Source organism: Oscarella lobularis, chromosome 11, assembly GCF_947507565.1.
Source record: "Oscarella lobularis chromosome 11, ooOscLobu1.1, whole genome shotgun sequence".
NCBI classification, from domain to species: Eukaryota; Metazoa; Porifera; class Homoscleromorpha; order Homosclerophorida; family Oscarellidae; genus Oscarella; species Oscarella lobularis.
In genome coordinates, this window is record NC_089185.1 from 58,176 (window position 1) to 81,595 (window position 23,420).

Sequence of the window (23,420 nt, forward strand, 5' to 3'; positions counted from 1 at the left end):
ACCTCTCTACTCAATGGCACTTCTTCCTCCGCCGCCGTCGAGCGGAAGGCGAAGAGCGCCCGAATCGACGACGAATCCCTTTGTCGATCCATCGTCACAACCCGTTGCATTCGCGGGACTCGTTGAAGGAGCGATGCCAGCTGCAACGACGACAGTTCCTCTTGCAACACAGGAAATCGTGGCCACGCCTCAAGAAACAGCCGCCGCCGCCGCCGCCGAATGGTCGATCTTCGACGAGCTCGAGACAAAATCGCCTGATCAAATCGATCTCGAGATCGAGCAAATGGAACGCGACTTGGCAAAGCTAAACGCAATCTCCTCCGATTACGCGACACTCGAAGCCGATCCGGTGAGCCAAGGCCTCTTAGCCGCACCCCCACAGCTGCTCAATCAAGTTCCGACCTCATCGTCGACTTCACCTATGGGCGAGGGAATCTACGACACGCCCGATATACCGACTATTCCACCGCCACCTCGCGTACAAAAAGCTCACGTGAGTCAGCCTCAATCCGCACCAGCAGCAGCAGTGCCGCCACCAAGTGACGCATCGCGACCTTTGAGCATGGGCGAATCGTCGTCTTGGCTCGAATTCGAAAGCCCTTTGCCAATTGGAAGTGCAGCGGCGCAGAGTTTTACGCAGTTTCCTCCTCAGTCAGCGCAGCAACCGGTGCCGGCACCGGCGGCATCGGCGATCGGAGACTCTTCGACGATTGATCGAAGGGCTGTGAAGGATCTTCCTCTCACGCATCGCGGAATTCACAATTTTGCTCCGCGTCACGACGAGGAGATTTCCATACGAAAAGGCGATCCCATGAACGTGGATCAGGCTACTGGCGATGCAAACGACGGCTGGCTAAAGGGAACGAATTTGCGAACGGGAAAGATTGGAATATTTCCGGCTGCTGTTGTCATGGAGAAAAGCAACCCCGGATTGCGAGCAGCTCTCGGTAAGAAACAAGAAAAATTATTTTTAAAATCACGTGATCGCTTCTTAGGTATTGACTCCGAGAGGTTCATTGTTAGGTGCCTATCTCTCTTTTATTTATCTATCGCTTGATAAATATTTTCTTCAGGTTTCTTGGAACCGTTCCACTAAAGAGACAGAAAGGCTTAAAATATGTGACGGCAGCAATCGAAAAAGTACATTTCTTCATACTATAAAATATTGACACACTTCTACTTTGAAGATCCAGGTTCACTCTGACAGAAACGAGCAGAGTCCACCTCCTTCTAGCGTGAGCGTCCTGCAAATCAACAAACACGGAATCAAAGTATTCAATACAATCGAAGGAAAAATCGTACGCATTTTGAATAAAAATAATTTTCACACGGCATTGTGATTCACTTTTAGGACACATCCAAAAATCCGAGATATTTTCCCTTGCAGAATATCACCTACATCGCGTCTCATCCCAATAACAAAAGGCAACAAGGATATATATACATTCATAACAATTACCATGGAGGCTTTTTTTCTCTATTAGATACTTTGGTTTCATTTTTCAAATTCCATCTCGAGATGGGGTCTTTGCATGCTACATTTTTGCCTCTGCTTCGTCGACGGTTCCCATCTGCAGCGCTTTGGGGTGGGTCCCACCTCACTTCCTCCTTCTCTAATAAAATGTTTTTGTTTTGTTTTTTCTATATAAAAGTCGGGCATTTCAAAAGCTGAAGGAAGCTTTTCTGAACTATTCCAATCCGACGAAGGATTATTATATTGAATAGTAGGCGGGGGTGTGTTCCTGAATTCGTTTGTTGTTCTTCCTTTGTTTTCTCACCTATTTTTAGAAGAAACTTCCTATGCCCTCTGACAGATCTGATCGATTAGTACGTAACGCCCCTTCTACCGCATCCGGGCGCGAACGTATATGAACTCCGCCCACTTCTCTCCCCACTTGAGAAAAGCGAACCAGAACTGCTGACGCGACTAGATAATGGGTGACTTCGCAGATCTTGACGTCGAAACCGTTTCGCGCCTGCAGTCCATTCACGACGAGGCGCTACGACGAGTAAGACCTAACGCGCGATCGATTTCAGTCCGACACTGTTTTCATTTGTCGCTCTAGACGAGTCATTCTCAGGCCAATAACTCGTGCGACGACGACGATATGGATAGCGATCCCGTTCGACTTCGCAGCGATCGTTTCGAAGAGTTCTACGACGTCGAAAAAGATCTTGGAAAGTAAGTAGGGTCCTGTACACTAGTGGAAAAGGGTATAGACGGATGCTAAGGGCAAGAGGAAACTCGTCGTTTTGCGGTTCGCGTTCCCATACTTAGATTCGATTTGTAGGCCCTAGGAGCGATTAGAAGCCCCGCAAAAGACTCGACGTTTTCTTTTTTTTTCCTAAAAGAGGTCGATTTGGCGTCGTAAAAGAGTGCCGATCGAAGGAAACGGGCGTTCCGTACGCGGGAAAGTTCGTACGGAAGGTCGGTCTGCGACGCGTAAGCGAAGAGGACATCAAGCGCGAATTGGCGATAATGAACGCGATTCGGTCGCGTCGCCTCATGAGACTGCGAGACGGCTTCGAAACGAAGGACTACGTCGTTTTTCTATGCGATCTGTAAGTGTTACGTTATACGGCGGCGGCGGCGGCGCCGCGCGTCTGTTTTGGGAACGGACACCCCTAAAAGTTTAGGCGGAATGGAAATTGAGAGTGCGCGGTGCGCGGTGCGCGTTCGCGCGCGCGGGGGAGGGTTTTTGATGAATGAATTCACTCGATCCACACTTTCTAGCATTACTGGCGGTGAACTGTTCGACTATTTGGCCGAAAAGGACGTTCTGATGGAAGAAGAAGCGGCGACGTTTACGCGCCAAATTCTCGAAGGAATCGCCTGTCTTCACGAGAAGAACATCGTTCATTTGGATCTCAAGGCAGGAAAACGCTAATAAAAAGAGCGCAATCTTCTATGTAGAGTACTCTTTTAGCCAGAGAATATCATGCTAAAGGACAAAGATCGAAAAGAAGTCGTCATCATCGATTTCGGCGTAGCACGTGATCTGACGAAAGGAGAAGCGAAAATAATTCAAGGCACGCCAGAATTCATAGGTAACTAAAACGAATTATCGAGGAATGCAATCGTATACGCCTTTGTTTTTCTTTCCTCGTCATCGTCCAGCCCCCGAAGTGCTCAACTATGATCCGGTTTGCACGGCGACAGACATGTGGTGAGTATTATATCAAACAATATGTCGTCGCGTGTTATTCGACATTCTTAGGACTGTCGGAGTCATCGTCTACGTCATGTAAGAGAAAAAAAACCCAGTCTAAACGCCGATTCGCGTAACGTAACGTAACGCGCGAGAGAGAGAGAGTGATGTCACAAAGACAAGCGGACCAATCAGCTTACGCTACGTTACGTGAATGAATCTTTATCCATTTCGTCTAGGCTGAGCGGTTACTCGCCTTTTCTCGGCGACGACGACAAAGAAACGTATCAAAACGTCATGTCAGGAGACTACGATTTCGACGAGGAATACTTTCCCGAGACGACATCGCGTGCCAAAGACTTCATCAATCATCTCCTGCGGCTTCGACCAAAGTAAACAGGACATAGTCTCGTGTCGTGCCTATCTATCTTTTTCTTAGGGATCGCTTTAGCGCTGATGAAGCGTTGATGCACGCCTGGATTCGAGTCAGTTAATCAATTATTGATTTATTTAAAATCTCACCTTCTTTTTTTCCAGCCTCGTCGCGGAGAACGAAGTCGTTCTCGAATCGATACGACTCGTTTGAGACGATTTACAGCTCGGCAAAAGTGGCAGGTAAATAATTACAATCATCCATCATTCACTTGATAATTCTTTTTTTAGACGACGATGGAAGCCGTTCGACTGTCGCTTCGCTATCGACTTTCCCTCGGAAGTACGGCTTCCATGATAAAATCCGGTTCTTCGTCGCCCGACTGGGCGTCGTCGTCGCGAGAAGGAACGCCGGGTCTTCCAAAGGTAGAGAGCGCGCAAGAGCAAAAAAATCAATTATTCAATCTTTTTTTTTTAATAATTATGAAGAGTCTTTCGGGGGGTGATGGCAGCGAATATGATAACGTCTTTTCGCCTACGGACGACTCTTCAGGGGGGAAAAAGGGCTTGGGAAATCATCTAGATGAAAAGGAAGAGAAATCTCACCTTCCCACGTCTCCTATAGCCGATCAAGTGAACGCCGTATTAGCGAGTCGATATCCTGGTCAGAAATCGCCGGTGCGGACGAACGCGGCGGCAGCGACGGAGAAAAGAACGAGTTTGAGGGAGAAAATGAGACGAATAGGTGTCGTGGCTTTGAGTCCAAGTCCAGTGCCGGAATCAAGAGAAGAAGAGGAAGAGGAGGAGAAGAAGAAATTAGAAATGCCCAATGGTGAGCTAAAAGAATCATCGGCGGCGCCAGCCTTGAGGATAGAATCGGATTCGACCGCCGCCGCCGCCGCCGCCGCCGCCGCCGCCGCCGCCACAGCCGCTGGAACCAAACGTGCCGCCAATAAAAGATACAAAGAATTTGCCTATAGCAATTCCCACGACGCAGACGACGATGACGACGACAACACGTCTACTGATGGAAATCGAAGGAAGAAAATGAGTTGCGACGAGAGGTTGATACGCAATGGTTCCACGAGCGCAGCGGAGACTGAGAACGGCGAGCCATGGTCGCCGCCGCCAGTCAGTGGATCCACTGGGGGATCGGAGAGCGGAAGCGGTGGTCCCACGTCGCCGTCAAAACGAACGCAAACGGTCAAAAAAACAATTCTGAAGAAAATACGAATAACGCGAAAGAAGAAGAAGAAAGAGAGAAATTCGGTCGTCATTTCGAATGGAAGCAGCGACGCCGCCGCCGCCGCCGCCGCCGCCGCCGCCGCCGCCGCCGCCGCCGCCACTGCTTCCGCCGCCACTGCTTCCGACGGCACAGCATTTGATTTTTCCGCATGGAAAACGACGATGAGCGAAAGCGGCGGCAATCCCCCCGCCGCCGTCGCAAAAGAGGAACGAAAAAACGTCTTCAAGAAGGTTCGAGACGGCGTAAAGAAACGACTAAAAATGTCGTCGTCCACTTCGAGTTTGGGAGGCGAAGAGGATCAAACGGAAACGACAACAACGAAAGGAAAGGGAAACTTTGTCGAGCGTTTCTTTCGAAGGTTAAGTAAAAGACGATTGTCTTCCGATTCGGCGGATGAGTGCGGCGAGGAGACGAGTGTCAGGCGTTCATCTCGTGACGCTCAGACGATGCAGGAAGAAGAGAAGACGGCGGCGGCGGCGGCAGAAGAGGAGACGAAATTATTAGAGGTATCATTTGAGATTAAGACGACGACGACGGAAGAGAAGGAAGAGAAGGAAGCGTCGAACGGCAGCAATATCGACATTAGTGCGGCGGCGACGGAAGAAGACGCTGATTCGATGACGAATAATACGGAAACGATAATTCGTAGTGATAACGATGATGATGATGATGATGGTGATGGTGGTAAGGAGGAGAAGAAAGAGGCTAAACCGCATATTTGCGGTTTGAATGATGCAAGCCGCTGTGGTCCGAAAGAAGAAGAAGAAGAAGAAGAAGATGAAGAATCTCACGTTTTGGTGACTAATGATGATGACGTAAGCAATTGCCAACCGCACGAGGAAGTAACTGGGGGGAAAGGCGATGATGAAAAGGAAGCGATGGCGGCGGCGGCACCCGCAACGGAGGACGGAACTTCATCATCTCTGGATGTCCTTACTCCTCCTCCTTCTTCTACGGCGGCGGCGGCGGCGGCGGCACCCGCGAACAAAGTCGTCGCCTCTCCTGTATTCGTCGACGATCTTAAATGGTCGAAACGGAGGGGATCGAATCCGCCGTCTATCGCGGACAGAATCAAGTCGCTGGAGCGCAGTTCCATGAAAGAGAAGAAGGAACCAAAGAAGAGAAACTCGCGACGACTGGATCAGTTTCTAACAGGAGGCTCCATAGCGAATCGTCGAAATCAATATCTATCGCGAAGCGGTAGTAGCAGTTCGGAAGGAGAAGAGGACGAAAGACCTCGTCTTTCGCGTTCGAAATCGGAGGAGAAGCCGACAACAACAGACGAAGGGCGAAAAATTTTGATTCGAAGTCGAACCGTGGACAAGTCCGCTCTCCCAGAAAGACGTCACGTGTTTCCCGAGACGGCAACGCTTCCACCGGTAAATCGCGCGAAGAAATCCGACACGAGTAGTCTATCTCAGGCGTCAAGCGGCTACTTTTCCGACCACGATGACGACAAGGCAACAATGACGTCGCATCTCACCATAGATGTCTCGAAACCCGTCGTCAGCTCCGCTTCTTTTCAAGCGTCTTCGACTACGTCCAATTTCACTTTGCCGTCAGCGTTTCGGAATTTGAAAGCCGGTGGCTCCGTCACCGGTTTTCCGAAGAAACAACAAGTATCGACGCTTCCGGCTAACTTTCAGAGAGATTCCTCTTCTTCTTCCTCGTCGCATCATCATCATCCGCCGCCGCCGCCGAAAATCACGCTGACGCCTCTACGAGGAACGATTTCTCAGGATCTTTCAAGTCGCATAATGCGCTTGCAAGCCAAAGTGGAGGGAAGCAAGACAGACACGAGATTCACACAGAAGAAATAAATCAATTGGTAATTACTGTATATACACACATTGACTTGAATGGATGATGGTGGTGAGACTCATGTACACAATATTGTCTTATTTACTACGTATTTAATTTTCTGTATTCGGATTTTAGAAACAGCAAGTGCTCCACCAGCTGCTTTGATCTGTTCCCACTTCACTGTGCAGTCGTATGCTCTGCAAGGATTCATTTTCTATTGAATAGGACGGGTGTGGTAAGCGCGATTGTGTGGCTAGAATTTGCTCTGCTAAAGCGCTAAACGCTTCAATGACGCCTGTCCCTTCCTTAGCACTCGTCTCCATATAAATCATAGAATGTTCATTGGCAAAATCCTAAACCAAAAATTGATCAAAACATATATAAAGAATTTATGATTTTCCTGAATTTCTTTTGACGATATAGCTCTCTCCGAATCGCATTTATTTCCAATTAAGATTTTAGCAACTTCCTCATTTCTAGAAGTTTAATTAATTATTCTAATTCACTTGGGCTGGCTGCACACCTGCATCTCGCCTCGATCTCGCCTATCCAATACGTCTTGGCATTATGAAATGATTTAGATGACGTCAAGTCGAAAACGAGAAAAATTCCGACGGCATCTCTGTAATAAATATTTGCAATGGATCTGTGTCTTTCCTCGCCCGCTGTGTCCCAGATGTGCAGCTAGAATTTCGGTACTTGACGATTGCTTAGACTTTATCTATGTACCTTTATGATTTTCTCCTTTATTTTTAGCTCGTGAATGAAGAAATTGACGCCGATTGTGCTCAGGCGATCGTCGTCGAATTTTCCGTCGTGAAATCGGTGCACTAGGCTCGATTTTCCTACGTCCAAATCACCAAGAAGCAAGATCTTGAATCCGTAGTCGCAAAACGACATTGCAACAGCTTCACACCCCACCCACTCTGAGCCAATACGGGAAGTCGATACGCATCAGGTCACGCGATTTCGCCCAAAGTCCTTCAGTACACGCGAAGAACAGAAGGACTGACAACGCGTTATTCGACAAAATGGGCAACTGCTGCGACTGCTTCGGCAGCGGATCAGATACGGTACGTAAAGAAAAAAAGAGAGATAGAGAGATGGAGACCCCCTTCCTCTCCCTCCCCTTCCTCCCTTTCCTCCACTCCCCTCCGTCTATAAAACGTCGTCTCTAAGGCGAACTCGCGTCATTTCAGTCGCGAGAAACGACGACTCCTAGTAGAAACTAAAGGCAGCAGCTAACAACGATTCGAAGACTATGTTTGTTTGTTCAATTGCGTTCCGTTTCCTTCGTAGGAAAAAGAGCCGTTCGCGCAATACAGCGGCTCGAAACAGGGCCAGCAATTCGTTTCGTCATTCAGCGAATCCGAATCCGGAAGCCCACAGGAACATCGACGTCGATACCAGCCGATGCGCATGGAACAATTGCGCATTCCCAAAGTTGACGCCATGTTCGAACGTGCCGCGACGCCGTATAACATCATCGTCGAAAACTACTCAAAAATCGAAGAAAGTCGAAGAAAATTCGTCGAAGCGCTCAAAATCCGGCCGCCGAACAACAGTAGCGGTGGGGGGCCCCATTCGGGAGCGGCGCCAGAGGCGTGGCCATTCCTATCGTGCTATCGAGAAATTCAAAAGCGCCTCGACGCGCTCGAACTCTACGTCGTCTACGACAACCAATACACGCTCCTTAGCATCGAAGACATCGAAAAGGCCCCGGATGAAGTCCGTCGCGCCACCAAACACTTTCGAATGATGATCGACGCGACGAAGCAGCTACTCGAAACGGCGCCGCGCGTTCGCGACGAATTGCGCGCGTCGAACGAAGAAGCGCGACGCATGCTCGACGAATTGGGAACGCTCGCGAAAGAATCCGGTTTGAATATGATGCAGAAATTGGCGGCGCCGAAAACGTTCGCCGCGAATCGAACTCAGTTGAATCAGGGGCCCGAGACCGTTCAGAAGTTCATCGTTCAAACGGAGGAATTGCTGCGAAATGCGCAGGAGGATGCGAGGAAGTTTGATAAGGAAAAATAGGCAAGTGGGTCACGTGACGTGCGTGGAGGCTTTTTTTCTCATTCAGGCCTTATGAATTCTTTTTTTGCGTATTGATTGATTGATTGTGTCTGGGGGTAGATTATACTAGAATATGGGACACTTTATGAGCAACTGTCCATTAGATCCAATAGGTCGTCGCCTTTGTCTTTAGCTAAGACGTCGTCATAAGGAGGTAAATAAATATATTCTTATTTATGAATTTTTTACTTGTTGGATGTGTAGGATCAGTCAGTGAGAAATCATCCATGATGTCAGCAAGTTGTCTGCTCTTTGTTTGACTCGCGTCGATGCTCAGCGTTTGCTGGGGATTGTCACTCGCGCTAAAGCAGAGCATCAGATATTCATAAATACATAATTAATTATCTATACACCCACCCACCTGTCCACAACGTCCTCATCAACATCAAAGAGATTCAACTTGAATACAGGTCCTAAATAAATAATTCCCACTCCATAAGTTGCCACATTGTTGCAGGATTGCCTGTCACGTGTCTCGATCCCCCCAATAAATGAGTAAGAAGTTTCAGCTCAGCAGCAGCCACACTTTCACTATCCTATATTTAGTTTCCATAGCAACGCAAGTATAGAAACAAAAATTTATTAATTAATCAAACCGTAAGTCTTGCCGTCGATTGTGACTCTTTCTTCTTATGTTGCTCAACTTTAGCTACTTCTTTCACTGCCTTAACAGCAGACCCGGATGTTTTATAACTAGAATCACGTAAGCACTCCTCCCCCCATATGCCAAACTTCTATATCATGATTACATATTAGTTCCCAAAATTGTCTTGCTATCTCCCATATATTCAGAGCCTGTACTCAAAGGCGCTTCATACTTGCACACGGCTGGAAGAGGAAACGTTGAGCTGCTCTGTTGGAATCCGCTATCATCAAAGTATCTATAATACGAAATATTTATCTCATTTAATTAATTTTTTCAACAAAGCAAGATGGACCGAATTGATCCGGGAATTTCAGATCCATGTGGTATAGGACCAATGGGATTAAGAACGAACCAGCCGTTCTGCGTTTGACGATTGTCCTTTAGGAAGACGGACACCTGGAGCAGAGACAGTGACAATTGGCATACGAATGTATCAATTTACTTTCGTGTGGACGTCTTGAAAGAACTTGAGAATTGTTTGTCGAAGGAATTGCCACTCAGACGACGACAAGTGGAAATAATTCTAATCCAAAAAAATTATTTTATTTATTTATATATCTCCCCTCCCCTCACTTTCACTAGAAGTTCATTAACGTAGGATAGTTGCTCTTTCAATGAGGGCCCAGTAGCAAATTGCGCCAAAGCATTAAAATGATTCATTGTAACATAGAACAAATCCTTAGGATGTGGACACATGTAAACTTGATACTTAAAAGCCATCGTCATCAAATCATACAACTATGCAACATTAATTAATTTAATTAATTAATCTAATTAATTAATTAATTAATTGCCTTGTCCATGCTTGCTGAATTGAGTCTCATTATGGAGGCGTGGGCAAGACGATCGAACATCGTTTTCATCGATCGTTTCGGATACATTTCCTGCGGTTTGAATAGCTCGTCGATGAATTTTCGATTCATCATCATTCCGATTATGTCGTTTTTGACTAAATTTCACAAGGAAATTCGTCGCCGCGAATTACACGCTTTTTTTTCTTCAGAACACCTGTGTTTGCTTTCTCTTTTGGGATACTCTGCGCTTGGAGCCGCTGGTCCAAGATGTACATCATTTCGCCCCCTAGATTGAGAAAAAGAAGTGGCATCGTTCGGTGCGACATTTTGTCTCGTTAGCAACGTGCGTTACTAAGTCCGGGAACTTTTCAACGCCACGTTAGCACGGACGGAGAAAAAGATGGACTACGTAGACAAGGAAGATAAGGAAGACTACGTTGAAGATGAGGGCTGGTGCGAGCACTATTCAATTCTGGACGTGTTTTCGCCCGAAGTTCATTTTCTCGTGCTCTCTCATCTCGACTGGCACGATTTGTGCACAATGTCGCAAACTTGCCGCTATTTTCGCGAATTGTGCACGAATCGGGTCGTTTGGTCGACAGTACGTCGTCTGGATTTTACAAATCGCGTCGACGCCACCGTCGAACGAATTCTCGAAACGGCATCGAAATGCCCGCGCGCGCTAGCACTTCGCGTCGACACGTCATTCAGTGACGAACAATTTCTCCAACTTCTTCGCCGCTGTCCGCACTTGCGCGCCTTCGACTTCAAAAACGCCGAAGCAATGACAAACGCGTCCCTAGTAGCGATCGCGAGCAAATGCCTCGGCGTGAGTAGCGTAAAATTGCGCAATTCCGCGCAAATTGACGCAGACGGCATACGCGATCTACTCGAACACCAACCCGATCTCGACGAATTGAAATTGAATTCGTGCGCCAATCTCGCCTACGTCGAGTTAAAACACCCGGATCCTAATCGACTATTGATATTAACACGAGTCACATTGAAACGTATGGTTGTAGACGAAAATCAAATTCAAATTCTCTGCGCCAATTGTCCACAACTCGAATATCTTAATCTGTCCGAATCGAGTTTGCAACATTTTACAATGGTGGAAGTAGCAGATGGACTCTCTTGTCTCACTCATCTCAACTTATCTCAATGTTATTCCCTTCACATTGTCGATCTAACTGATTTGACTGAATTGAAAGAAATCAATGTGAGTTATTGTTCCTTGCTAGCGCGCGTTAGCGTGCTCTCTTGCAACGCTCTGACGTCGTTCCACGTGACTGGTTCTGCATCCTTGAAAACTATAGATATCGAATCAGATGAATTGACGTCTCTTGATCTATCGTCATTGCGTCATCTGACGTCATTTCAATTGATCTCCTGTTCTCACTTACAACAACTCAATCTTTCCATGTCTCACAAAATATCAATCGATGTCATAGCAACGCATCTTTTCTCCCTAAAAGAACTAGTCGACGTCAATGTTTTCGGATGCAGCCAATTGGATCAGAACGCCTTGGAATCCATCATAGCAACGGCGCCGTGGCTGCGCGCGCTACGCCTTGGCAACGTCTCTCTCCACGCGCTCAACTTCTCCGGCGTCATTCAGAGTCTCTTTCTCGACGACGTTCGCGAGTTGTCGTGGATTAATTTCAAATCATCATTACCACTTCGACACCTCTCAATAAAAAATTGCATTAGCATTGAAGAGGAGCCCCTTTTGGAGGGAATTCTCTACGGAAAACGACTCAAAAAAACGCTCAACTTTTCTCCGCCGCCACCAGCGTCACTCCCAATTGACATCAATCAAAATCTCGCCACAATTCACCTGACACAAGTACCAAACATAATCGGAAGTGGCCTATCGCAACTCGGCATTCATCTCACATCTCTCCGGGAACTCTTTCTCGACAGATGCTACTTCCTAAAGACACTCAGCGTGGACAGTTGGCCGCGTCTCGAGACAATCTCCATTCAATCTTGCTCACGTCTCTCCACATTCCTAGCTAACAATTCACCTCACCTCACCAATATCAAACTCGACTATTGCGGCTTTTTGAACGACGCCACAATCCAAGGCGGTCAAATCCTCAATGACGTCAGCACCAAAGGAACATCATTTCGCAATTTTTCCCTAGCCAGCACGCGCGTTACGGAACTTCACCTAGACGGCGTCATGACAACGACAACGAGTTCCTTTCATCTCGACTGCCCTAATTTGATACAAATCGCCTTTTGGAAATGCAACGAGATAACAGACGCTCAAGTGAATTCCACTCTGATGACGTCATGCCCCCGACTACGTTCCCTCACCATCGACGGAGCGACGCGTCTCAAAAAAATTTCCTTGACGTTGAGCATTACGTCACTTATTCTCAACGGTCTTCGTCGTCTCGAGGAAATTAATATTGATCCGGGTACTCGATTAGAAAGCGTTTCTCTGTCCGGATTGCCGCGCTTATCTACGTCGAATCGTGACGCTGTATTGACGTCATCGGCATCGCATCTAAAAAATATCAAAATGACGGGATTTGCGAAAATGACGTCGATTCGTCTGGATTTTTCCTTCGTCGAATCCATTCAAGTGGATCAATGCATTCGCCTGCGAGAAATGCGCGTTGCCTGTCCGCAATTGGCCCACGTGACCCTCCAAGGCGTTCCCAATTTGACGTCACTTTATCTCGAAGTGAATCGTTTGGAACAGTTGCAGGTGCAAAGTCGCAGCTGCACTATTCCCTCTCTACGTCACTTGCACTTGGTCTGCCATAAAGCGCGCTTTCTCGCGCGCATTCTCGCCCAATATTGTCCCCACTTGCAAACGCTCGTTCTCACGCAGGCCCTCGTCACCTTATCTCGCCTCAAAAGCGTCGCCAATACGCTCAAACGTCTAGAACAGATAGAACTGAATCATTGCCTATTGGAAGTGACGTCAACCGACTCAAACGAATTAATAATTCAACGCAAAAACGATAGCCAATCAGCGGTGCGCGTCATTCTCAACGAGACAAAGACAGTCCAACACAGTGAGTAGTAAGTAGTACCAAGATATATATTTAATTAAGAGAAAACCTATTGTTCTTTGGGTATACCTAAACTATGCGCGCGTTAGATAGACAATGAGGCAATCAATGATCAATGTTTTTTTATTATAAGTAGCCACAGAGAAAGACAAACGTAATCATCAAACAGTTATTCTATCCGGGACTCTTCTTCTTCTTCAGCTTTGCTCCTTTAATAATTGAAATCAAATCGATTAATTTAATTAATCAATTCTATTAACCGTTTGAGCTCCGCCTTCTTCGAGTTCTATAATTTTATCCGTTAATTTTTTCACTTCTTCTTGCAATTCGACGTTTTTGTCTTTCAGCTCTTTCACTTCCTGTTTCAGAGCTTCGACGTCCGCCGTTTCCGGCGCTCCGCCGTGGATGTGACGTTGTAAAAATCTTTATATCAACGAATTAATTGAATTAAATGTTTAGAAATTCGTTTTCGCACTCCAAAGGATTGGCCGGTTTTTCCGGCTCTTCGTATAGACCCACCAAGACTGGAAAACAACGTTAAAAACGAAATAGAGAGACGATGACGTCACCTTTCGTCAGAGCGTCGAGAACTCCCGCTTTTTCGAGGTATTTGCGAAATTCTTCACGCTTCGAGTCAGGAACCTAGCGTAGCAAACAATTTGGACGAGGATCGAAGAACGAAACGAGCTTTCTTACGCGCTGAGAAGTCATGGTGACTTGGAAACAAACTCGCGAAAGCCCGGATTAACAGAGCACGCTAAGCCTTTCGTCCTCGATGTCGAAAACGACGAAAAAGAAGCACGTATCGCGAGAAGTTCTCGAAGACTTCTTCGTTCCCGAAGGAGATGAGCAGATAGCGCGCGTCGTGTGCGGACGAGGGAACAATCTTCACGAAGTGGAGAACGCACGTGGCGAAAAATTTCTTTGCAGCATGCCGAGCAAATTTCGTCGTAGCGTCTGGATTAAGCGAGGAGATTTCGTCATCGTCGAACCGATCGAAGAAGGAAACAAAGTGAAAGCGGAAATTATTCACATTTTGTATCCAAAGCAGATAAGATATTTGAAAAATGAGAAGGCGTGGCCAGCCGAGTTTCAAAGTCAAGACGAGATAGAGAAAAAGGAGACACGTGACGACGGTAAATTATTTGTTAATCCTAACAGGCAACATCTGCTTGATGATACTAGTAGCAGTAGTAGTTATAGTAGTAGTCATAGCGACGATGAAAGCAAAGATTGACTTTAGGCAGAGCACATGCGCGGTAATCTTGAGGGCGTGGGCAAGAGCGTATCGGTAGTGGGTGGGGCTCTGTTTATGCGCTCTTTCGGCCTTTTGACCTTTAGATACAGTCTAGTTGTTGGCAGTTCTTTCTCTGCTATATCATGTTCAAGTTTGAGAAAGAACGGCTTGGGTTTAGGGGGACGTTTAGCCTCATTTTCCGGGTTCCTTGTTGACCTCATATATAACATAGTCTGTGGGAGTATGAGTTAGTACCTGGTCCGGACGGGCTCGGTGAGCGCGCTAATGCAATTGTCTGTGTTTGTCTGTGTTTGTCTGTACTTGTCTGTGGTGCAATACAAAAAATACCAAAAAAATAATAAAATAAGAAACGCAAAAAAAATTAAAAAGAAAGAAAGACCAAAAAAAAATAAAATCAAAAACGAAAAAAGGCATAAAGGAAAAACCACTAGACTGGCAGAGGTCCACTAGTGGAAAAAACAGACGGGTAAAACCAGGCGCGACTCACGACCCGAACAATTGACCAGGTTTTTCTCACCCCTCCCCCTGCCCCTCCCCCACCAGGATCGTCTCTCGCGCTAGGATTTGCCACGTGTCCTCATCTCGCGAGCTCTCGACGATTCGCTACAGTATGGCATTCCTTCGCCTCTGCATTCTCGTTTCCTCCATCATCGTCGCTTTGCTCAACGCCGACGAAGAAATCGATCCGGAAACGGGCTTTCCGAGCGGCAAGATATCGTTCAAACCGCCCAAAATGAACGAAGAGGAGGAGCATTCGACGATAATGCCCGCTCATTTTCGCTGCCAGGGATGCCAGGCAGTCAGCTATCAGGTAGGAGCGAGATCGAAGCCAGAGAAAACCGTCTACGCATGCAATTTAGCTCAACTATGCGTTGAGCGCCGCTCACGATAAGATCAAGTCGAAAATGAAGAAGAGATTGATCGAATCGGAATACACGGACATAATCGAGAACGTGTGCGACGATATAAACATATGGGATAGGTACGGTAAGCTAGAAAGTAGAAATATCAAAAAATCGAATTCGAATTCCTTTAGATACGGGCTAAAAGAGGCGAACGGTGTAAAATACTTGTCAGGTCCGGGAACCGAAGGAGATCAGCACGCCGGGATGATGCACGGAGGCGGAAAATGGCCTTACAGGTTCACATCTTTAAAAAAAAATTTATACTTAATCTATTGATTTTGATGAAGAATTAAGGCTATGTGTCACGAATTGGTTGGAGAAGCCGGTGATGATGAAATCTACGAGCAATTTCTCGAGCATGGCGGTTCCTCTTTGGAGAATTTTCTGTGTCGCGAGCAGAGCAAAAGCTGCAGAGTACCCAAGCCAAAGGAAGAACTCTAGAGACGATCTCATCGCGATTGGTCGACAAATAAAAAAATCAATAAGATTTCTTCATTTATTTTTTATAAGCTAGGCTAGACTATGCGTTCCAGTTCCTTGGCATATTCGAGTGTTTGAGAGATGAGCTGCACGGAAGGCGTCATTCGTTCGTGCTTCGTTTCCTGGTGAAAGAAAAAGGCGTCGTTCTCGCCGAGACACCAGGCTCTCTGACGTCACAAAACAATAATTTTAATCGGGTGATTTAGTATAATCAAATTTTACTTTTGTTGCTATTTGTCCCAGGTCTTCGACGGACGAAAGAAAGAGCATTTTCACTGCTTCTGCTCTGCCGACCGTTGTATAGGACTTTTCGATACAAGCAGCTATTTCTTCCCTATGAAATAATATATGAAGGTAATCAATATGTATAATCTTCAATTACCTCACTGTATCCACCAAAATATCAATGAAGAAATTGTACGTTTCCGAGGGAACATTACCCCGAGACAAGAAAATCTAATTCCTCGTCATAAATTATACATACCCTACTAGAAAAACCACGCCCACCTTATTATAACTCCCTTCCATAAGATACTAGAGAAATCAATAGTCATGTGACTCCTAATCAATATCCTATTCTATTTACTCTTTCTAGTGATATCGGATGACGTAGATAGACGTTGTTCTGCAGCGTTGTTGGATCCAGCAACTCCAGTTCCTAGGAAAAAACGTCACCCCCTAACGCGCGCTAACCACCATCCAAACCGTATGAAATTGCTCCAATTTATTCTGAGCCAAAAGACAGAGAAGATTGAGACCGAGAAGTTCGTGTTCGTAAGGCGATCGGGGAATGCTGACGCCGTGATCGGTGTAGTAGGCTTTGAGTTGAGCGATATAGCGCTCAAACGAAGGTATATCCTTGTTGTGAATACTCACCAAAGCGCCAATTTCCAACGCGTCTCCTAAAAAGGAAAAAAGACGACGTTTGCAGCCAAATAAAGATCTAGGGTGCACTTACTGGCTATCACCAGTTCTTGGACTGTTGCTTTAGCTGGTCCTGATGGTAAAAAGCTGACGGAAGTCAAGCAAATCTGGAGAAGAACGACTTTCGTCGTTTTTTCGACGTTTCGTGTGGACTCGCTCTTACTTTGAGTTGGGATAAGAGATTTTCGCAGTTTTTGAGCGCTGTGGGATCGGGTTTTTTGAGCCACTCGGCTTTCAGCTCGTCGAAAAGCGAGAGAGCACGTTGCAAAGCCATTCGTCTCGCGACTCGCGTGCGTTCGCGTGACGTCGACAACACGAACGTGCGCTACGCGGAAAGAATGGAAGCCGATTTGCAAGATTCTCTCAGCGATTTAGGGTATGCGATAGACTGAAATTGCTTTTTTGCACGCCTATTATGTTTAGATACTCCGGGGATTTGCTGAACGATGGCGAATTGGAGAAATCGGTGCAAGGGGGCCTCGGTGCGCGATTGTTCGTCAAACTCGTCATTTGGCTTGGCGAACAGTTCGAAAAGGTGTGCAAGGTGGAGGAGAAGATGCATCCGCTCGGAGGTAAGACGAAACCGAGCGCTGGGGCCCCCAAAAATTTATTTCGTTAGACGAAGACGATTTGGAAGGATTCAAAATTGAATTGAGAGGATTCCTTAAGGAAATTGGTAAAGAACGAAAATCGAAGAGAAAAACGAATTTAGATGAATTTTTTAGGATGTCCTCATAAGATGCTCGTCAATTTTTCTGGAGGAGAATATTTGGCTGACGAAACGAGTCGATGGAAACTAATTGGTAATTTTAGATTAATATTATTTATTTATTTATTTTTCTTTTATAGATTTTCTTGTGAGTGAAGTGTCTGCGGCTCGAATTTTGACTATTCATCAGCCTCGAACCGTCATAAGAAAACAGAGAGTCAGTAAATTAAATTTTGTTTTTTACAAGAAATTCAATTTTTACATAGAGTGTCGACTCGAATCCAGCTGGCGAATCATTTCAACGAATTCTTCAATGCCTCGACTTGAGTCCGCCACCTGCATCCGTTCCCATGCCAACAATATTTAGTACACTTGAAACAAAGGTAGCTACATACAGATAAAAGATTAGTAAATAAAATTAATTATACTGTAGATTAAAAAGTTGCTAGAGGACTTGCCACGTGACCATATTTCTCCTCCATTGATTGTTTCTCCTCTTCAACGTCATCAACTGGTTAATTAATTAAACAAGGTGTTGCAACAGTTACTAATTAATTAATTTAATACTTTAGGAAGCGTTGAACGAGATGAATAAAAAAATGGAAGACGAATATTACATTCGACGTCAAATGTTGCTAAAACGTGCTGACGTCACAATACAGTCTCTCAAATGGTCCGACAAAACCAAGGGCAAAGAGGAGGCACTTGAAGACGTTTTTAAAAACCAAAGATTGCCTCTAAAAGATCGCAGTCACGTTAGTCTGGCCCAAGTATTAGCAGCAAGACAGGGTATATATAGGTTGATTAATTAATTAAGAAAGCATATTCTATTGATTTTTTTCTAGATTTATTAAACGTTGTGAAGACGAGTAATGATGCCGTTCGATCTCACACCCAAACGCCCATCAACAAAGTCCTTATTGGCAGAGTAAGATAATTAGATAATTAATTAATTAAAACTATATTTTTTGATGTGCAGGTGCCAGATCGTGGGGGTCGTCCCAATGAAACGCGTCCGCCCACCGAAATGCCGTCATTCAAAAGCCGATGGGAAGCCCCAAAGGAGAGAAGAGAACCGTCGTCAGGTGGACAGAGAAAAGGGCGCGGAAATCAAAGAATTCAAGGAGGTACAAGGCACATATAAATTAACGAATGACGTCATAGAAATAAATTCCAGGATGGGCTGGGTCAAGACAGGATAGTAGCGGAGGTACAAGCTATTATAATAGCTGAATAATCATTGATTTTTAACCATAGGAAGACAGGATTGGTCAAGACAAGATAGCAGCGGAAGTAAACCTCATAATCATTTAAAATATAATAATTATTATTATTATTGCAGGTGGGAAATACTCAAGACAAAGTAGCGAAGGTAAGTCAATAGAATAGAAGCCAAAGGATTTACGATATTGAGTCCCAGGATGGGGAGGAACCCGGAAGGGAAAAGGAAGGGGAAACTATAGCGGAGAAGCAGGTGGAGGCGGACGCCGAACCGTATACGAAAGTTAAACAAAAAAAAACACTCAAATTAACATACAAAAGTATCAATCGGTTTCTTCCGCCTTTTTGCTACCCAAGAGACTAAGATAAACGGCCCAACCAATACTGACAATAAGCACGAAATTGAGCTGATGAGCCAAGGGCACCAATTTGAAATTAATAATCTACACATACATAATAAGGTGAGTGATAAAAATAGTCATTATATACATACCTGAACAGCAGGCCAGAGCATATAATTGGCCTTCATTGTGGGTATGATTTTCGTTTTGACTCTTTCTATTCCTCCTTCAACACCCAGGCCTTCCATCACAGCAATACTACAGTATACAAGTCCAATTAATTAATTAATAATTAATTATTTGATTAACCTGAAATGATAGATCATGTTGATGGATATGGCCCAGTAAGTAAACTGTTCAATGAAGACTTTAGCAAAAGGCATCAATGACGCTCGAACAGCAAACTAAAAATTTAATTAATTAAATAATAATTATTTTATTACTTACTCGTTTAACGACGAGATATTCTAAAAAATTGAAGTGGAGATGAGCCAGCGGTCCGAGTATGGCAAATCCGAACACAGTAGCTCGACCCAATCTCTATAATATTTATTATTGATTTATTTATTATTGATTGCTACACTACGTAATATTCTTTTTCTAGAGAAATTACCTTGAAATCGAACGCGGTGTCTTTGCCACCCATTATGAATTGCGCGATCAAATCGCCGAGCCCAAATAATACTTCAGAAGGGAAATATGTATAAGAGATGTGGGCGTGGCGGAAGACCGACCTCCAGAGGTAATTGACTTTGTCGTAATGGGCGCTTTTTCGAGCTGTCTATTGTACCAGGCCAGCGGACCTCGTCCCTGCGGTTTTTCGCCTGGAAACGTCACTTGAATTCGACCGGTGAGACTGTTTTCTCACTCACTCGCTTTCGTGCAGAAATTTTCACTCCTTCGTAGGACGAATGTGCGATGGGATCGAAGCGCTTGCCCGACGGCAGATAATCGCGGTCCTAAACGCGCGAAAAGAAGAACGCTGGCCATCTGAGTAGGACTTTCGGAGGAGGGGGGCGGGACAGCGCATGCGTCCATAAATCGACGTTCCTTCTCTCGGATTTCTCCATTCTACGGCGACGATGCTGAGCCAAACGGGCCGCACGTTCGAAGAGCGATGGGAAAAGGGTCAAATGCGACAAACGACGGCGAAAATTCTCAATCAAGAAGACGTAACGAAGCGCGAATGGCAAAACTTGTTCTGGTGAGCACAAGAAGCGACAAAAACGCACCGAAAAACGTCTCCGCCGCAGGGACGTCCACGGCGTAACGTGCTGGGACGAGCGCGGATGGCAGAAAGTCCTCAGCGCCCTAGAAGAAATGATTCGCGCATTCGTTCTCGCCACACAAAGAGTAAGAAGAAGAAAAGTCACGCGACAAGAAAAACATGTAGCTACATATTCTCCCCTAAAGCGCGTTATGATGAACGAAGACGATTCGACTCTTCTCAAGGCCTACATCGCCGAATGGACGCGATTTTTCACGCAAACCGACTATTTACCCAAACCCTTTAGAAAGTCTTCAACAGGAGAGGGAAAGGGCTCCGCGACGACACCCGGAAATGATGACGGCGCTCTCGTTCTCAAGGTTTCATTTATTTTTTGACGTCATCACTTCCGGTGGTTTTTTTCAGCTGATGCTCGATATGTGGAATGAGGGAATTTTTGCGAATATTAAGGATCGATTGCAAGTGAGTGCAATGAAAATTGTTCTTTCCGAACGACGAGGAGAAGCCTTTGATACGCAACTCGTTATTGGAGTCAGAGAATCCTATGGTACCTACATCCTTATGAAAAATAAATAATTAGTATTGATTTGCTATTTTTAGTGAATTTGTGCTCCGCTGAAGACGATAAATTGAAGATTTATAAGGAGAATTTCGAAAAGGCTTATCTGGAAGCGACGGAGGAATTTTATCAAGCGAGAACCGCCGAATATTTGGCTCAAAACGGCGTCATTAATTATATGACTTATGTATGGCTTTGGTGGTCACGTGGGTGGGGGCAAGTATTTATTTAATTAAATCATCTAAAGGCTTTGGAAAAATTAAAAGAGGAAGATCAGAGAGCATTGAGATATTTGGAAACGTCAAAAAAATCAGATTCAGCACAGAAAGTAAAATATTAATTAATTAATTTAATTAATACTAATTATTATTATTATTATTAGTTACATGAGTGCTGTGTTTCTATTCTCATTGGCCACTACAAAGATCAAATTTTGGCTGAATGTCCGCACATGATAGCAACTAATGAAAACGATAGTACGCTTAATTAAATACTCACGTGATCAATACAATGGGGATATTTTATTCTCGTAGAATTATTTCTTATGTATAATTTGATGAACGAAGTCCCGGATGGCATTGGACCAATGATGGCCAACGTGGAAGCGCACATCTTTCAAGACGGATTGGCCGACATGCAATCGTGCGCCGACACAATAACGACAGTCAGCTACAATCCCAATTAAATAAATAAATAAATGAGCCCCTAATAGGATCCTGAAAAATACGTGGAGAAACTTTTAGAGCTGTTTGCTCGCTATAGCAAAATTGTAAAGGACGCTTTTCGAGACGATTCTCGTTTTTTGACGTCACGTGACAAAGTATATAAATACGTATATATTTCTTAAGTTTCTCTTTATACGCAATTTTTAGGCATACAAGGCTGTGGTTAATGACGTCAGCGTATTTAAACTGGAACTTGGTGTGAAACCCAAAGGGTATCAAAATCATTAATTTTGATTAATTAATTGATTATTAATACTAAGAGCGGCTGCCAAGACTCATCCCGAATCGAAATGTCCCGAATTATTGGCGAATTATTGCGATTTATTATTGAGAAAAACGAGCACAAGCAAACGTCTGACGTCAGACGAAGTAGAAGGAAAATTGAAGGATGTGGTAAGAAAAACATCAAAATCCATCCCAAAGCCTTTTATATGATATCCTCAGCTTTTGGTACTAAAATACGTTCAAAACAAAGACGTCTTTATGAGATATCACAAAGCTCATTTATCAAGAAGACTCGTTCTCGGCACGTCAGCTGATTCAGAAAAAGAAGAAAATTTAGTGGAATGGTTTCGGGTAAGAAAACGGTCACGTGACGTGTCCGCCCACCTACTGTACGGGGTTTTTTTTCTTCAGGAGGTTGGAATGCCAGCCGAATACGTCAACAAATTAGCGAGAATGTTTCAAGATATTAAAGTTAGCGAAGATCTAAATCAAGAATTTCAGGAGTCGCTTCGCCGACAAGGAAACAGTGTAGCAGGCAAGGAGAAAATAAATAAATATATAAATATAAATATATAGATTAAAATCGCTACAGATACTGTTAGTATTAAAATTCTCAACGCGGGGGCGTGGTCGCGTAGCGCCGAACGCGTTCCCGTCTCTTTGCCATTGGAGGTGAAAAGAGAAGTCACGTGGACGATTTCTATTAATTAATTATTAATTATTAGTTGGAAGATTTCGTTCCCGAAATTGAGGATTTTTATCGCGGTATGCATAGCGGTAGAAAATTGCAGTGGCACCATCACATGTCCAATGGAGTGGTACGTCATCTAATTAATATAATTGATTTTTTAATCTGGGTATTTAGGTGACGTTTTGCAATAAAGCGGGAAAATTTGACTTGGAAATAACGACGTATCAAATGGCCATTCTCTTCTCGTGGAACCAACGTCCCGACGAAAAACTATCTCTGGAAGATTTGAGACTATCGACTCAACTTCCGGATGGAGAACTGAGAAGAACGTTGGGGGTGAGAAAGAGAGCGAAATACTAATTAATTAATTATAATTATTATTTTTTAGTCTTTGATCGCTTTTCCTCGAATGAAACATCAAGTGCTTCTCTGTCGGCCCGAGGTCAAGTCACCGCGCGAATTCGATGATAAATCAGTATTTTTCATAAATCAAGATTTTGTTGTCGTGTAAGTTTTTTTTGGCGCGCGGAGAGAAAAACGGGTCTAAAAACGGCGTCTTTTTATTTATAGTCGTAACGGGAAAGTTCAGAAAAGAGCCAAAGTGAATTTGATAGGACGACTCCAGTTGTCAACGGAGACGAGTCGAAAGGAAGACAACGAAGCCATCGTAGCGTTGCGAGTATTACGTGTCCAGGTACAGTAGATACACGTGTACTGTTATCCGGGTCAGCTATATCACTATGACAACTCCTTGGTTTTCTAGGAGGCTGTGGTTAAAATTATGAAAATGAGAAAGCGCATATCGAATGCCGCACTCCAGACCGAATTGGTCGAAATGCTAAAGAACATGTTCCTTCCCCAGAAGAAAATGATCAAGGAGCAAATCGAGTGGCTAATCGAGCACAAATACATGAAACGCGATGACAACGATATAAATTCCTTCATCTATTTAGCTTGAATAGTTCGATAAGGTTAGCTGCAAAAAAAGGCGTTTGTTATTGTTCAATATTGAATTAGTTGCAAAGTTGATGTCGTG

General features: G+C 44.7%; 12 protein-coding genes across 16 annotated transcripts; 7 read left to right on the plus strand and 5 right to left on the minus strand.

Annotated features, from left to right (window-relative positions):
• The first annotated feature begins 13 nt into the window (after positions 1-13).
• Positions 14-1,924, plus strand: LOC136193455 (C-Jun-amino-terminal kinase-interacting protein 1-like). Of its 4 annotated transcripts, none has more exons than XM_065982364.1 (8): positions 14-947; positions 996-1,023; positions 1,074-1,140; positions 1,188-1,298; positions 1,352-1,425; positions 1,485-1,586; positions 1,653-1,734; positions 1,789-1,924. In XM_065982364.1, exons 1-7 carry the CDS (start codon positions 14-16, stop codon positions 1,723-1,725), a joined length of 1,389 nt encoding a protein of 462 aa, XP_065838436.1. In that variant the 3' UTR covers positions 1,726-1,734; positions 1,789-1,924. The 4 variants fall into 4 exon arrangements, with proteins under 4 accessions (XP_065838436.1, XP_065838437.1, XP_065838435.1 ...); XM_065982365.1 differs by having other exon boundaries at positions 1,653-1,724; positions 1,789-1,922; XM_065982363.1 differs by having other exon boundaries at positions 1,653-1,811.
• LOC136193452 (uncharacterized) lies at positions 1,806-7,644 on the plus strand. Its single transcript, XM_065982360.1, has 13 exons — positions 1,806-2,009; positions 2,067-2,182; positions 2,353-2,562; positions 2,735-2,873; positions 2,928-3,048; positions 3,119-3,167; positions 3,219-3,245; positions 3,389-3,541; positions 3,589-3,634; positions 3,687-3,764; positions 3,813-3,947; positions 4,011-7,265; positions 7,327-7,644. Exons 1-12 carry the CDS (start codon positions 1,935-1,937, stop codon positions 6,585-6,587), a joined length of 3,726 nt encoding a protein of 1,241 aa, XP_065838432.1. The 5' UTR covers positions 1,806-1,934; the 3' UTR covers positions 6,588-7,265; positions 7,327-7,644.
• LOC136193459 (ras-related protein Rab-18-like) lies at positions 6,574-7,577 on the minus strand. Its single transcript, XM_065982370.1, has 4 exons — positions 7,300-7,577; positions 7,094-7,254; positions 6,969-7,046; positions 6,574-6,921 (listed from the first exon to the last, which is right to left on the minus strand). The coding sequence occupies exons 1-4, from the start codon at positions 7,468-7,470 to the stop codon at positions 6,702-6,704; spliced, it is 630 nt and encodes a 209-aa protein (XP_065838442.1). The 5' UTR covers positions 7,471-7,577; the 3' UTR covers positions 6,574-6,701.
• Positions 7,645-7,728: 84 nt separating the features above from the next.
• LOC136193458 (protein OSCP1-like) lies at positions 7,729-10,420 on the minus strand. 2 transcript variants are annotated; one of them, XM_065982368.1, is made up of 11 exons: positions 10,304-10,420; positions 10,090-10,244; positions 9,869-10,033; positions 9,738-9,818; positions 9,588-9,691; positions 9,399-9,530; positions 9,246-9,342; positions 9,113-9,185; positions 9,011-9,062; positions 8,839-8,951; positions 7,729-8,782 (listed from the first exon to the last, which is right to left on the minus strand). In XM_065982368.1, exons 1-11 carry the CDS (start codon positions 10,413-10,415, stop codon positions 8,733-8,735), a joined length of 1,134 nt encoding a protein of 377 aa, XP_065838440.1. In that variant the 5' UTR covers positions 10,416-10,420; the 3' UTR covers positions 7,729-8,732. The 2 variants fall into 2 exon arrangements, with proteins under 2 accessions (XP_065838440.1, XP_065838441.1); XM_065982369.1 differs by lacking the exon at positions 7,729-8,782 and having other exon boundaries at positions 9,007-9,062.
• A 48-nt stretch (positions 10,421-10,468) lies between these two features.
• LOC136192650 (uncharacterized) lies at positions 10,469-13,408 on the plus strand. The gene has a single exon (XM_065981328.1). It carries the CDS (start codon positions 10,490-10,492, stop codon positions 13,127-13,129), a length of 2,640 nt encoding a protein of 879 aa, XP_065837400.1. The 5' UTR covers positions 10,469-10,489; the 3' UTR covers positions 13,130-13,408.
• LOC136192671 (c-Myc-binding protein-like) lies at positions 13,224-13,869 on the minus strand. Its single transcript, XM_065981354.1, has 5 exons — positions 13,815-13,869; positions 13,688-13,760; positions 13,594-13,642; positions 13,379-13,541; positions 13,224-13,327 (listed from the first exon to the last, which is right to left on the minus strand). The coding sequence occupies exons 1-5, from the start codon at positions 13,827-13,829 to the stop codon at positions 13,316-13,318; spliced, it is 312 nt and encodes a 103-aa protein (XP_065837426.1). The 5' UTR covers positions 13,830-13,869; the 3' UTR covers positions 13,224-13,315.
• A 24-nt stretch (positions 13,870-13,893) lies between these two features.
• LOC136193008 (probable RNA-binding protein EIF1AD) lies at positions 13,894-14,355 on the plus strand. Its single transcript, XM_065981797.1, has one exon. The coding sequence runs from the start codon at positions 13,894-13,896 to the stop codon at positions 14,353-14,355; it is 462 nt and encodes a 153-aa protein (XP_065837869.1).
• A 580-nt stretch (positions 14,356-14,935) lies between these two features.
• On the plus strand, positions 14,936-15,794 carry LOC136192667 (marginal zone B- and B1-cell-specific protein-like). The gene is made up of 4 exons (XM_065981351.1): positions 14,936-15,187; positions 15,237-15,358; positions 15,413-15,517; positions 15,569-15,794. Exons 1-4 carry the CDS (start codon positions 14,987-14,989, stop codon positions 15,720-15,722), a joined length of 582 nt encoding a protein of 193 aa, XP_065837423.1. The 5' UTR covers positions 14,936-14,986; the 3' UTR covers positions 15,723-15,794.
• On the minus strand, positions 15,752-16,974 carry LOC136192660 (26S proteasome non-ATPase regulatory subunit 8-like). The gene is made up of 8 exons (XM_065981343.1): positions 16,849-16,974; positions 16,720-16,792; positions 16,467-16,663; positions 16,348-16,419; positions 16,269-16,295; positions 16,144-16,217; positions 15,984-16,095; positions 15,752-15,928 (listed from the first exon to the last, which is right to left on the minus strand). Exons 1-8 carry the CDS (start codon positions 16,957-16,959, stop codon positions 15,797-15,799), a joined length of 798 nt encoding a protein of 265 aa, XP_065837415.1. The 5' UTR covers positions 16,960-16,974; the 3' UTR covers positions 15,752-15,796.
• Positions 16,975-16,979: 5 nt separating this feature from the next.
• Positions 16,980-18,999, plus strand: LOC136192657 (protein FAM98B-like). Its single transcript, XM_065981338.1, has 14 exons — positions 16,980-17,061; positions 17,109-17,257; positions 17,305-17,361; positions 17,411-17,488; positions 17,535-17,611; positions 17,661-17,777; positions 17,828-17,908; positions 17,967-18,183; positions 18,240-18,322; positions 18,374-18,521; positions 18,572-18,604; positions 18,652-18,687; positions 18,737-18,766; positions 18,815-18,999. The coding sequence occupies exons 1-14, from the start codon at positions 17,024-17,026 to the stop codon at positions 18,901-18,903; spliced, it is 1,233 nt and encodes a 410-aa protein (XP_065837410.1). The 5' UTR covers positions 16,980-17,023; the 3' UTR covers positions 18,904-18,999.
• LOC136192662 (uncharacterized) lies at positions 18,870-19,989 on the minus strand. Its single transcript, XM_065981346.1, has 7 exons — positions 19,829-19,989; positions 19,691-19,780; positions 19,570-19,640; positions 19,404-19,496; positions 19,266-19,360; positions 19,109-19,214; positions 18,870-19,058 (listed from the first exon to the last, which is right to left on the minus strand). The coding sequence occupies exons 1-7, from the start codon at positions 19,944-19,946 to the stop codon at positions 18,939-18,941; spliced, it is 693 nt and encodes a 230-aa protein (XP_065837418.1). The 5' UTR covers positions 19,947-19,989; the 3' UTR covers positions 18,870-18,938.
• Positions 19,990-23,413, plus strand: LOC136192653 (cullin-5-like). The gene is made up of 19 exons (XM_065981332.1): positions 19,990-20,160; positions 20,210-20,309; positions 20,370-20,543; positions 20,590-20,731; positions 20,785-20,930; positions 20,991-21,071; positions 21,126-21,219; positions 21,277-21,407; positions 21,456-21,563; positions 21,616-21,680; positions 21,729-21,861; positions 21,913-22,044; positions 22,105-22,228; positions 22,286-22,365; positions 22,419-22,511; positions 22,559-22,720; positions 22,773-22,891; positions 22,955-23,078; positions 23,148-23,413. Exons 1-19 carry the CDS (start codon positions 20,039-20,041, stop codon positions 23,340-23,342), a joined length of 2,325 nt encoding a protein of 774 aa, XP_065837404.1. The 5' UTR covers positions 19,990-20,038; the 3' UTR covers positions 23,343-23,413.
• The last annotated feature ends 7 nt before the right edge of the window (positions 23,414-23,420 follow it).

Coding starts and splice junctions, on each gene's coding strand:
- LOC136193459 (XM_065982370.1), bottom strand. CDS start 7,470: ATGTCGTTTTGCGACTACGGATTCAAGATCTTGCTTCTTGGTGATTTG. Junction 7,255..7,299: donor TAAAGGAGAAAATCATAAAG/GTACATAGATAA, acceptor CCGAAATTCTAG/CTGCACATCTGGGACACAGC. Junction 7,047..7,093: donor GAGATCGAGGCGAGATGCAG/GTGTGCAGCCAG, acceptor TTAAACTTCTAG/AAATGAGGAAGTTGCTAAAA.
- LOC136192660 (XM_065981343.1), bottom strand. CDS start 16,959: ATGGCTTTGCAACGTGCTCTCTCGCTTTTCGACGAGCTGAAAGCCGAG. Junction 16,296..16,347: donor ATCCGATATCACTAGAAAGA/GTAAATAGAATA, acceptor TGATTTCTCTAG/TATCTTATGGAAGGGAGTTA. Junction 16,096..16,143: donor ATTTTGGTGGATACAGTGAG/GTAATTGAAGAT, acceptor ATTATTTCATAG/GGAAGAAATAGCTGCTTGTA.
- LOC136193455 (XM_065982364.1), top strand. CDS start 14: ATGGCACTTCTTCCTCCGCCGCCGTCGAGCGGAAGGCGAAGAGCGCCC. Junction 1,141..1,187: donor TGACGGCAGCAATCGAAAAA/GTACATTTCTTC, acceptor TCTACTTTGAAG/ATCCAGGTTCACTCTGACAG. Junction 1,299..1,351: donor ATACAATCGAAGGAAAAATC/GTACGCATTTTG, acceptor ATTCACTTTTAG/GACACATCCAAAAATCCGAG.
- LOC136192662 (XM_065981346.1), bottom strand. CDS start 19,946: ATGGCCAGCGTTCTTCTTTTCGCGCGTTTAGGACCGCGATTATCTGCC. Junction 19,497..19,569: donor ACACCGCGTTCGATTTCAAG/GTAATTTCTCTA, acceptor TAAATATTATAG/AGATTGGGTCGAGCTACTGT. Junction 19,059..19,108: donor TGCTCTGGCCTGCTGTTCAG/GTATGTATATAA, acceptor ATGTATGTGTAG/ATTATTAATTTCAAATTGGT.
- LOC136193458 (XM_065982368.1), bottom strand. CDS start 10,415: ATGTCGCACCGAACGATGCCACTTCTTTTTCTCAATCTAGGGGGCGAA. Junction 9,186..9,245: donor AATCGACGGCAAGACTTACG/GTTTGATTAATT, acceptor AACTAAATATAG/GATAGTGAAAGTGTGGCTGC. Junction 8,783..8,838: donor TGATCCTACACATCCAACAA/GTAAAAAATTCA, acceptor ACGACGTCTTAG/CTAAAGACAAAGGCGACGAC.
- LOC136193452 (XM_065982360.1), top strand. CDS start 1,935: ATGGGTGACTTCGCAGATCTTGACGTCGAAACCGTTTCGCGCCTGCAG. Junction 2,874..2,927: donor TCGTTCATTTGGATCTCAAG/GCAGGAAAACGC, acceptor GTACTCTTTTAG/CCAGAGAATATCATGCTAAA. Junction 3,246..3,388: donor GGAGTCATCGTCTACGTCAT/GTAAGAGAAAAA, acceptor CATTTCGTCTAG/GCTGAGCGGTTACTCGCCTT.
- LOC136192667 (XM_065981351.1), top strand. CDS start 14,987: ATGGCATTCCTTCGCCTCTGCATTCTCGTTTCCTCCATCATCGTCGCT. Junction 15,188..15,236: donor GCCAGGCAGTCAGCTATCAG/GTAGGAGCGAGA, acceptor CATGCAATTTAG/CTCAACTATGCGTTGAGCGC. Junction 15,518..15,568: donor GGCGGAAAATGGCCTTACAG/GTTCACATCTTT, acceptor ATTTTGATGAAG/AATTAAGGCTATGTGTCACG.
- LOC136192650 (XM_065981328.1), top strand. CDS start 10,490: ATGGACTACGTAGACAAGGAAGATAAGGAAGACTACGTTGAAGATGAG.
- LOC136193008 (XM_065981797.1), top strand. CDS start 13,894: ATGTCGAAAACGACGAAAAAGAAGCACGTATCGCGAGAAGTTCTCGAA.
- LOC136192671 (XM_065981354.1), bottom strand. Junction 13,643..13,687: donor TCTCGACGCTCTGACGAAAG/GTGACGTCATCG, acceptor GTTGTTTTCCAG/TCTTGGTGGGTCTATACGAA. Junction 13,542..13,593: donor AAACCGGCCAATCCTTTGGA/GTGCGAAAACGA, acceptor GTTGATATAAAG/ATTTTTACAACGTCACATCC.
- LOC136192657 (XM_065981338.1), top strand. CDS start 17,024: ATGGAAGCCGATTTGCAAGATTCTCTCAGCGATTTAGG. Junction 17,489..17,534: donor GAGTCGATGGAAACTAATTG/GTAATTTTAGAT, acceptor TTTCTTTTATAG/ATTTTCTTGTGAGTGAAGTG. Junction 17,909..17,966: donor CTCTTCAACGTCATCAACTG/GTTAATTAATTA, acceptor TTAATACTTTAG/GAAGCGTTGAACGAGATGAA.
- LOC136192653 (XM_065981332.1), top strand. CDS start 20,039: ATGCTGAGCCAAACGGGCCGCACGTTCGAAGAGCGATGGGAAAAGGGT. Junction 20,161..20,209: donor GAATGGCAAAACTTGTTCTG/GTGAGCACAAGA, acceptor TCTCCGCCGCAG/GGACGTCCACGGCGTAACGT. Junction 21,862..21,912: donor AAGGAAAATTGAAGGATGTG/GTAAGAAAAACA, acceptor TGATATCCTCAG/CTTTTGGTACTAAAATACGT.